This window comes from Crinia signifera, chromosome 4 (assembly GCF_055691185.1).
Source record: "Crinia signifera chromosome 4, ASM5569118v1, whole genome shotgun sequence".
NCBI lineage: Eukaryota > Metazoa > Chordata > Amphibia > Anura > Myobatrachidae > Crinia > Crinia signifera.
The window spans coordinates 45,663,335-45,674,152 of record NC_139220.1 but is presented as its reverse complement, the minus strand read 5'-3'; the positions used below and the strand labels follow the sequence as shown (position 1 = coordinate 45,674,152).

General features: G+C 42.7%; 1 protein-coding gene across 4 annotated transcripts in view; it reads right to left on the bottom strand.

Annotated features, from left to right (window-relative positions):
• The window catches only part of EBF1 (EBF transcription factor 1), a 310,040-nt gene extending 302,941 nt beyond the window's left edge, over positions 1 to 7,099 (bottom strand). For 3 of the 4 annotated variants that reach the window (XM_083181698.1, XM_083181700.1, XM_083181701.1), the window contains exons 1-4: positions 6,319 to 7,099; positions 3,784 to 3,940; positions 3,068 to 3,131; positions 1,548 to 1,603 (exon numbers count right to left, since the gene is read on the bottom strand). In XM_083181698.1, the coding sequence (XP_083037824.1) occupies positions 1,548 to 1,603; positions 3,068 to 3,131; positions 3,784 to 3,940; positions 6,319 to 6,452 (411 nt within the window). In that variant the 5' untranslated portion in view covers positions 6,453 to 7,099. The remainder of the gene's footprint in view (positions 1 to 1,547; positions 1,604 to 3,067; positions 3,132 to 3,783; positions 3,941 to 6,318) is intronic. The other variant, XM_083181699.1, reaches the window with a different exon arrangement.
• Positions 7,100 to 10,818: the final 3,719 nt, after the last annotated feature.

Here is a 10,818-nt window from a genome sequence, read left to right as displayed (position 1 = left end):
GCACTGTACTGCACTGGGCTGGGGGAGCACGCACTGTACTGCATTGGGCTGGGGGAGCACGCACTGTACTGCACTGGGCTGGGGGAGCACGCACTGTACTGCACTGGGTTGATGGGAGCACACACTGTACTGCACTGTGCTGGGGGAGCACGCACTGTATTGCACTGGGCTGGAGGAGCACGCACTGCACTGGGCTGGGGGAGCACTCACTGTACTGGGCTGGGGGAGCACGCACTGCACTGGGCTGGGGGAGCACGCACTGTACTGGGCTGGGGGAGCACTCACTGTACTGGGCTGGGGGAGCACGCACTGTACTGCACTGGGCTGGGGGGAGCACGCACTGCACTGGGCTGGGGGAGCACCCACTGTACTGCACTGGGCTGGGGGAGCACCCACTGTACTGCACTGGGCTGGGGGAGCACGCACTGTCTGTACTGCACCAGCTCTTATACAGATTGGCACCACCAAAGGCAGAACCAGCTTAGAACTTTTCACACCCATTACAATCAGCGGACTGTATACTGTATATATTATACAAAGTATACAAAGTTCTTTTAGTTACTTTTTGCATTAAATACACCACTCACATTCTCGCTGGACCTCATTACTGTACTACAGGTCTGCAAAGGGATCACAATCGGTTACTATGCTCATATCCGAGTGGAAAGAGTTAATCATGAATTACTGTCGCCGATTGGGCTAACACTTATCACAGCACGGGATTACAGTCACAGACTGGCGATAAGTAACGGTGCCTGCTCTCGGTCGAGAGAACGGCAGGGAAATTAACACTGGGCATATATATATATATATATATATATATATATATATATATATATATACACAAATTACACATACACACACATATACAGAGCTGCGCAATTTAGGGAAGGTCCCTTTTGCACGAGTTATTGATCGCAGAACCAGAGTCTTTAGCCATTCACTGTACCAGGTATATGCAGTCGTTGTGGGACTACAAGCCCCAGCATTCATTGCTAACCAAGGCTAGAAGCTAGCATGATATGCTGGTCCCTGTACCAGCTGCAGAGCTACAGGTTAGTAATCTCTACTGTGTGAACTGAGCATCACTGAGCAATTATACATCAGACCCTTGTTTGCTATTCTTGCATTAAAAAGTTCAGCTTCAGCTAGCATGCCATATACTGCCACCCTGACCTGCCCATCTGTCATTAGCCAACCTCTACCCTTACTCACTGAGCCACCTTACAGCACTCATCACAGCGAACCCTCTCCCAGTCCCTAGGAAATCATCACCACCTAAAACTATTTGTAAGAACCAAAACGCATCTATAATACAATCACTCTCTGGATTCAGAACGACAAAAAAAAGGTTTTGTTTCCCAGTGTGGTTATTGCAGACTGCCACTGCATTGTAACAGGAATCAGCATATGTATAGAGTACATTCGCTTTAGCTAATTGCAGGCAGATCCAATTTTTTTCAGAACCTTTCTGACCCCAAACATTGTTACAAGAGACTGCAAGTGATACAGTGATACTCTTATTATTCTCCATGGTGGAATCTTACCTGTTTGGTCATGGAGTCTATTAACCGTACATAAAAATCCTGCTCTGTCCTGATACCTGCAAAAGAGAGGACCATGCATCAATCTTAGGATCTGCATATATATATATATATATATATATATATATATATATATATATATATATATATATATATATATATATATATATATATATATATATATATATCATGTTCACATACAGTACAGTAGTTCTCATGCATTGTGAACTCAGAAAAATACTTCTTACTATTACAAAGTACCAAAGTTGTCATCCACAGATTAACATACAATCACATTACGCCATATATTATGTAATAAAGTTACCGGGACTCTCTATTTATCATTGCAGTTTTGATATAAGATGTATATTTTAATGCCAATCCTATCGCTATTACACCTTGTATCTCACTGGTGAATATATTAGAATAATATAATAATATAATAATATATATTAAAAGGAAAACGCTCAGAAGTAATAAAACCTTCCTCCACATATAAAACGGGTGGTACATTAATATAGACAGCGAACAGTTAAGTTTGCAGGCGGGTGACACTATTACAGATTGGCTGCCGATCAGAAGTCAAGGGGTTAACTCGTGTACAGTCGTAATGAGAGCGAATTACGTGGAACATAACGCGGTGCATCAGTTATAGACAGACACATCCGAAAGGGGAATAATATCCTCTATTTGGGGAATAATATCCTCTACTTGGGGAATAATGTCCTCTATTTGGGGAATAATATCCTCTATTTGGGGTATAATATCCTCTATTTGGGGAATAATATCCTCTACTTGGGGTATAATATCGTCTATTTGGGGTATAATATGTTATATTTGGGGTATAATATCGTCTTTTTGGGGTAAAACAATCCTCTATTTGAGGTATACTAAGTTCTATTTGGGGAATAATATCCAATGTTTGGGGTACACTATGTACTATTTGGGTTATAATATCCTCTATTTGGGGTACACTATGTACTATTTGGGTTATAATATCCTCTATTTGGGGTACACTATGTACTATTTGGGGTATAATATCCTCTATTTTGGGTATAATATGTTCTATTGGGGGTATAATATCCTCTAGTTGGGGAAAGTTTCCTTAATATTCTGTCACTTTTTGCAGCACTTCAGTTTTTGCTTCAGTATCCTCTGTTACATATTTATATGGTAAATTATTTTTCTAACAGTATAATCACAATATTAAATAAGCCAATATATAAAAAGCCCCTAACAGTCATTGCTGAAACATTCCTAGATATAGTAGCCATTATTTCTTGATGAAATAAAAGAAAAGTTTTTCCAAGTCCCAATGATTCTTTATGGAGGCTTTATTTTATTTAAGTTCCTATACAAATATTAAAACCTTAACAGAGGTTCCTCAGATAAGTGTATAACTGTTTCCCTATATACATATATATATCGAACTAGTGGTGCATTAAACACAAAGTTCCCTTTAACTCTGTAGTAACCGACTGTCAGGACAGGAGCCATACGTGGGGCTGCCCACAGACACTCACCATTGCTATAGAGCAGCTGGAGTCGGTAGTGGATGCCATTATTTGTCTTCTCACTGCTGGTTTCCTGATATTAAGGATACAAATATCACGATTATTGTATTCCCACCACAGTATAACTACTTCATCAGCCCATAATGCAGAGTGTATATGAAGCTTGTTATTCGTCACCCATGCGAACAGCAAATTCTGACTATTAATAACAATACTGCCATTCTTAGGAAGCAGTTACAGGACAGTTCCTTTCATATTTGAATTTAACGACAAGTGATCTATAGTGTAAAAATAATAACAATCCAACATAATACCAACGTTCTAGCATTGAGGACAATTTAGTGAGTTGCAGGGTGTCAAACTTACTCTGACTATATATATATATATATATATATATATATATATATATATATATATATATAAAATCTCCACTGCAGGAATAATTATGATACAGGCAGGTACTGTAGTTGTTGCATTGGGAGATGCATGTAAATAGTAAATACATATAATATATTCAGTATTATAAATATGTATTGTTTTATTTATGTGTTAGCTTAAAAGTAACAACATGGGTTGTTATATCTTGGACTTGGAGGAATAGTTTTAATATTTGAAAATATATACAAGGGGTGTAGTGGTGGGTGCATGACGTTTTGGGGTCAGAGGTGATAGAACTAATAGGGGTCAAGGCTGAATTCATTATTTGGTCACAAGTGTCCTCTTACCTTCTCTTTCTCCACGAAGCCCACGAAAGCTGTCCTCTCTATTTCCACGGGCTGCCCCTGCCGGTCGTACAGAGCCAGGACAAAGTGGAAGAAGTTGGACTTGCGCAGGTTAGAAGGGGGCTGCTTCTCAAAGTGTGCCCGGGCCAGACCCACGCCACTGTGGCCAGAGAGTGAGGGTTAGACAGGGCACAGAGTATCCCCCAACTTCTACCTTACCCATCCGTACATAATATCATGAAATGGATAGATAGATAGATAGATAGATAGATAGATAGATAGATAGATAGTTTGCTGTCTGCTAAGGAACCTGGAGATTGTCCATCAGTAGATGTGTTGAGGGACTGCAACATTATCTCATATCAATGTACCTATAATGTCCCTTTAAATGTCTGTCTAAATGTAATATTAATTATATTCTATAATACATTTTATTTACCCATCAAACCCACATAGCCCTCAAGTAATGACTTGGCCCCACTCCTCTCCCCATTCTCTCACTCTCCCAAATATTACTATCCTCAGAAGCCCTCCCTGACCTTATAGAGATTTAATTTATATCCCCAGCGCACACATTCCCAAACCATATAACATTCCCCTACCCCTGCTCCCATCCTTGTTGATTTAAACCGAACCATAAAATATTTCCACAATACTTTGAATTCCACACTTATAAAACGTCCACTACATAAGGAATGATAACCCCCTCTTCCAATATATATATATATATATATATATATATATATATATATATATATATATATATATATATATATATATATATATATATATATATATATATATATATATATATATAAACCTGAGCTGTTGTATCATCATGTACAGGGTAGTTTTTATTTTTCTCAATAATGTTGAATATAGAAAACTTCATCTAGATTATGTTTCCAATATAAATTAGAAAGTCTATTTAAGCAAAATATCCTATGTATAAAAAATACAATGTATATATTTGTAATCCCGGAGTTAATCTTCACTTAATTCATTTTCGTCCAAGTCTATGAAAAGTTTATTTATTTGTGGATTGTGGTTTCAGCGCTGATTAGAAACACATTGCCCCAACAAAGCAGCGAAGCCCATCATGGTGAATGCAGCCAGATCGTGTTAGCCGTGAACCGCTACTAATTTCTAGCTAAATACTCAGGCACTGCCAGGCTGTAAAAAATGGGCCCTGTCTACTTAAGTGTCATTTATTAGTGTATATGTATTATTATAGGAATGTGTAAATCGCAATGCCTTGCCTCTATTGCAGGCACTGACAGCATCGTTTACAAGAGAGAAAAAAATACATTATGGGATTGATAAATGTATTGCTGCATTGACATGCATGGGGTAATGAGGGGGGGGGGGTTACCTTAACTTAAACATACTTTCTAATGTATAAAGTGCTGAAAGAGATGGCATGCTGTATGTCCGGACATAAGCAGAGGCCGGAATTTACAGTGACCTTACTGTACTAAGAGGTGTTTGTGTTTGTGTGTGTGTGTGTGTGTGTGTGTGTGTGTGTGTGTGTGTGTGTGTTTATATATGTATGTATGCATGTATTTATGTACAAAGATAGAGCGATAGATAGATAGATAGATAGATAGATAGATAGATAGATAGATAGATAGATAGATAGATCGATAGAACACTTCTGATACTTTATATATATATATATTAATGTATCTTATCTCACCCATATTTAGTTACTGTAGGTATAAATTGGACTAATGGTATAATATATAGCCAGATGTAACAGACAAAACTTAAAAGATAGATATATAGTGATATGAATATATACAAATGGATAGATACCAATAGATAGATAGATAGACAGACAGATAGGTAGATATTAATGGACAGAAAGATAGATAGATATGAATGAATAGATAGAAATGGATAGATAAAAGTTAGATAGATAGATAGATAGATAGATAGATAGATAGATAGATAGATAGATAGATAGATAGATAGGAATAAATAGATAGACAGAAATGGATAGATAGATAGATAGATTAGATACATAGATAGATAGATAGATAGATAGATAGATAGATAGATAGATAGATAGATAGATAGATAGATAGATAGATATGAATGGATAGACAGAAATGGATAGCCAGGTAGATAGAAAGATAAATAGATAGATAGATAGATAGATAGATAGATAGATAGATAGATAGATAGATAGATAGATGGAGAGATAGACAGATATGAATAAATATACAGAAATGGATAGATAGATAGATAGATAGATAGATAGATAGATAGATAGATAGATAGATATGAATGGATAGACAGAAATGGATGATAGATAGATAGATAGATAGATAGATAGATAGATAGATAGATAAATAGATAGATATATATGAATAAATATACATAAATGGATGATAGATAGATAGATAGATTGATCGATAGATAGATAGATAGATAGCAGTGATCCCCCCGTGTGTTGGGTACGTGGCCGTGATACAGAGCGATGATATACACACAGGGCCCCCTCCCCTGCAGGCACCAGGACCGCTCCTGTCCTACCTCTGGGCAGCTGTGTTCGCATCCAGCACCCCGGCTCCCTGCATCCATGTCCGGACAGCGTTCATGCCGCCGCTCAGGGGCTCCTCCTTCATGCTGCTCCCACTCCGCTGTATGCTCTCCTGAATCCCGAACATGAAGCTCCCTCCCCGGCTCCCCTTGTAGCGCTCCCCTCGTACTAGCGGATCCCCCCGCAGGAGCACCCCGGCCGGGGCAGATGAGGCGCTGTGTACGCGGCTGCCTCTGCTATTCCCAGGCAGGAGGAGTCGGAGCGGAGAGGACGGGAAGGATCAGAGGCTGCTGGAGGTCCGGGTCCCCTGGATGGTGAGAGCACATAGATGGGAGGATGCAGAACAATACGCCGGCAGCAGCAGCAGCAGCAGCTGGGAGTGGGGGCACTGCCTGGGGTAAGGGGCAGCCTAGGAAACAATGGGGTGAAGTTGAGGTGCCAGATGTGCTGCTCCCACTGTCATCATCCAGGACCAGGTTCTGGATCCAGGGGCTGCTCCTCTTCTTCCAACTCTCCGGTGCTGGCAAGTAGCACAAAGTAACCAGGAGGCAACACTCTGCTGGGCTGCTGCTGCTTCTCCTCCAGGTAAGACTGGGGGTGAGGGGGGCTGTCAGTGCCTGTGGCAGGGACAATGACTGTGGGAGGGGGGTCTCCTATTGCCCCTGAGTGAGAGAAGACCTGTGCAGGAAGGAGGATGCTGAGCTGGTAGCTGCCCCCTGCCTGCCTCTGTCTCTGCTTCCCTGTGGAATCCTCAGTAAAAACTCAGCCCAAAGCTGCTACAGCTACACACGCGCCCAGCAGCCCCCATGGGGAGAAGGGGGGTGTCCTGCTCTGATAACCACGCCCCTTCATCTGCATAGTGCTATTCTTCCTTCACATCACCAGCCAATAGCATGCTGCAGATTGCCACCATGCCTCCTGGTTCCCGCCTACTATCCCTGAGAAAGTTGCTGCTGGCTGGGTGCTGTATATACTAATGCCTATTGTTAGAGCTTAGATTGCATCCATTAGTTAGGGAAAGGGCATCTGACACATGCAATGCAATACACCCTGAGGAGGGTCTCCCCTGCTCTATGGAAGAGATTTTGTCAATGATGGGAGATGGGAGCAATTAGCTTTGGGGGCTACATGTGACATAAGCATGCTAATGAGGGTGGCACACATGGCACAGAGGCTGGTGGCAGATGATGAGGCATCCACACAAAGGTGTCCTATAAATCAATGTAAATATTTGCACTTTACCAGCTGTTATAATCAGGCACAGATAGGAAACACACAGGATCCATTTATCCTATGAATATTTGTCTCAATAGAACTTATGGGACTTGTAGTTCTCCAGCATATGCCTTTGGTCAGGGTCAGGTTGCACAGAAAATAAATGGACAGCGATTTTCCATAATATACATTTATATAGAACTGAAATATGAATTTTTTTAGGCAATGTGTGACAATGTGGAGGGTAAATAATGCCGACAGTTATCAAGGCAATGTAGTGATAATGTCGGCAGACATGTCGACAAATTCAGCATGGCGACTTGCGAGCCCTCTTAAGGGCCCATTTATCAAACAAAATTTATGGGTATTTCCCTGAAAACACCCATTTTGGGGGGGTTAGTCATAAATATTAACCCTTTGAGTGCCAAGTAACTTTGCCCAAGCAAACATGTTTATTCCTCATAATGACCTGTGAAACATTTTTTTATTTGAATTTATATAACAAATGTGAGCGACGCTGGCCTTTTTAGTGGATATTTTTAACATCGCTCACAGAGATGTTGGCATTCTATGGGGGGGGGGGTTCAATCATGAGCCACGTCTGTTGAGCTGGCCCGACAGCCATTACCCTGTCCCGTCCTCGGTCTGCTCGACCGAGAATTTGCAGGCGGGATTCAATATCCCACCTGCAGCGGGACTAGAAGGGGGCGTGGCCGTGAGCTGCAGCTGGGAAGAGGTGAGCTGGAACCCTGGAGCTTGTTACTGCCCGGCCGACTGCTTGTAAAGTCGGGCATGTTTTGCAGAGGTACCCTGTTCAATGCTGGTATTTGGTTTTGAGTCTAGACACTATGCGCTGAAACTAGCTAGGGGAAGACAGCATTGAATAGAGCCCCGCAGCCATCTCCCGACAGGGTGATTGAATACCCCCAAGGGTTAAGTATCCCCTGAACGTGAAACAGTGGGATCACAGCAGAAATCTCCAATACTTGCTGTGATCCCACCATTTCCACCGGCAGCCGCATCCCCCATAAGGTTTCTATAAGGAAAGATGTGATACTGCCAGATGTATAAATTTCCTATATGCAAAGCATTCCCAAAATTACCCCCCACAGCTTCTGCCATCTGAAGGTGGCAGTAACCCATTCTAACATATGGGATATTGACTGCATTCCTAGCTGACAGATGGTTTCCCCTGGAACCCTCCCCTAAAAAGCCAGCCTGGGTCCATCCCCTGAAATCCTGGCTTCAACCCGTGTTCTGTGTCCAGGGTTCAAGCCGAGTTACATCTGAAAAGGGTATTACTTAAAAATACATACAATTAAAAATAAGCCTTTAAATTGGATTTTAAGTTATTTTAATTGTCTTTTTGTCTCTGGCTGTCTTAGCTGGTACTAGAACAGGGAATGGCAGAAGAGCTGACAGACAACATATTAAATGAATCGTAAACAAATAAATGTTATATAACAGTTTTGCAAAATTATTGACAGCATCTTCCACCTTCAGATAACTTTAATTTATTTAAAAAATGTATTCCTGCAGCATTCAGCAAACATCTGTAGCTTTTATCAGCACTTTTCAGATATCTTTTATACCTGCCAACGCCAGTGGTGTAGCTAGGTGCCACAGTGCCCGGAGCAAGGGTATGTTTTGCCCCCCCCCCCCCCCCCCCCATTGCCCATTACACATAATGCCACACCCTAATGCCCATTACACATACTACCACACACCGTAATGCCCATTACACATAATTTTACACCGTAATGCCCATTACACATACTACCACACACCGTAATGCCCATTACACATAACGCCACCCACAGTAATGCCCATTACATATAATACCACCCACCCTAATACCCATTACACATAACGCCACCCACCGTAATGCCCATTAAACATAATGGCACCCACCGTAATGCCCATTACACATAATCATTATTATTATATTTTTATTTATAAGGCGCCACAAGTGTTTCGCACAAGTGTTTCGCACAAGTGTTGCCACCCACCGTAATGCCCATTACACATAACACCACCCACAGTAATGCCCATTACACATAATACCACCCACCCTAATACCCATTACACATAACGCCACCCACCGTAATGCCCATTACACATAATACCACCCACCCTAATACCCATTACACATAACGCCACCCACCGTAATGCCCATTACACATAATGCCACCCACCATAATGCCCATTACACATAACGCCACCCACCGTAATGCCCATTACACATCATACCGTAATGTCCAGTACTAATTATACCACACAACATAATGCCTACTACACACCGTAATGCCTATTACATATTATGCCACATAAATCTTTCTTACCTACAGGCTATGGGTTTCAAGCTCGATGCCAGTGGTTGCATGCTCTAGAGTGAGTAGGAGGGCAGCAGGGGCCGGGGCGGCAACTTAGGGGGGGGGGCTCTCATGCTCTATGCCAGGGGTTGCATACTCTAGGCCAGGGCAGCGGGGGGCAACATTGGCCAGGGGAGCCAGCAGGGCAGCAGGGGGCAAAGGGAGGCAGCAGGGGCCAGGGAGGCAACTTAGGGGAGCACAACCACAGCCAGTCTGGCACAGCTGCAGCCACAGGGGATAAGGGGGGGTCACACTGACTGAAGCCTGGAGCACAGGTAAGTGCAGCACGCACATAGTCAGAGGCAGCGCTGACCAGCCAATCAGGAAGCGAGTTCGAGTTGAAGTCCCAGGCCAGCTGAGCCGGCCACCCGCCCTCCTCCAGCATCGCGTACCAGTGCTTGTCAGCCCGGGCGGGCGGCGGGTGCCGGTCTTTTAGCAGGTACCGCATGCCTATAGGCGGACATCGGCTTACGGACAAGGGGGCGGGCAGGCGCCGGGCAGGCACAGCGTGTCATTTGCGGTGTGTGCCTGCGACGCCACCTGGCATCCCTTCGGCGCCTGGAGCTTGTGCTCCACCGGCTCCGCTCTCCCTACGCCCCTGGCCAACGCAATAGCGGAAATCTCTCTCTGCCGGATAATATAAATACATTAGGCATATGCAACACAAAAGTAGACTCCCTTATAGTTGCCCCTTGCACACTATGCCACAATTCACATTATGCCACACTGTTTGAGCCAAAATTCACCAGGAATAAGTCAAAATTCTCATCATGCCACAAGGATTGAGCCAAGATTCTCACAGGATGAGTCAAAATTCTAATTGAGCCAAAATTCACTTTATGTCACATGGAGTGAGGCAAAATTCATATGGAATAAGTCAAAACTCACATTATGCCACACAGAATG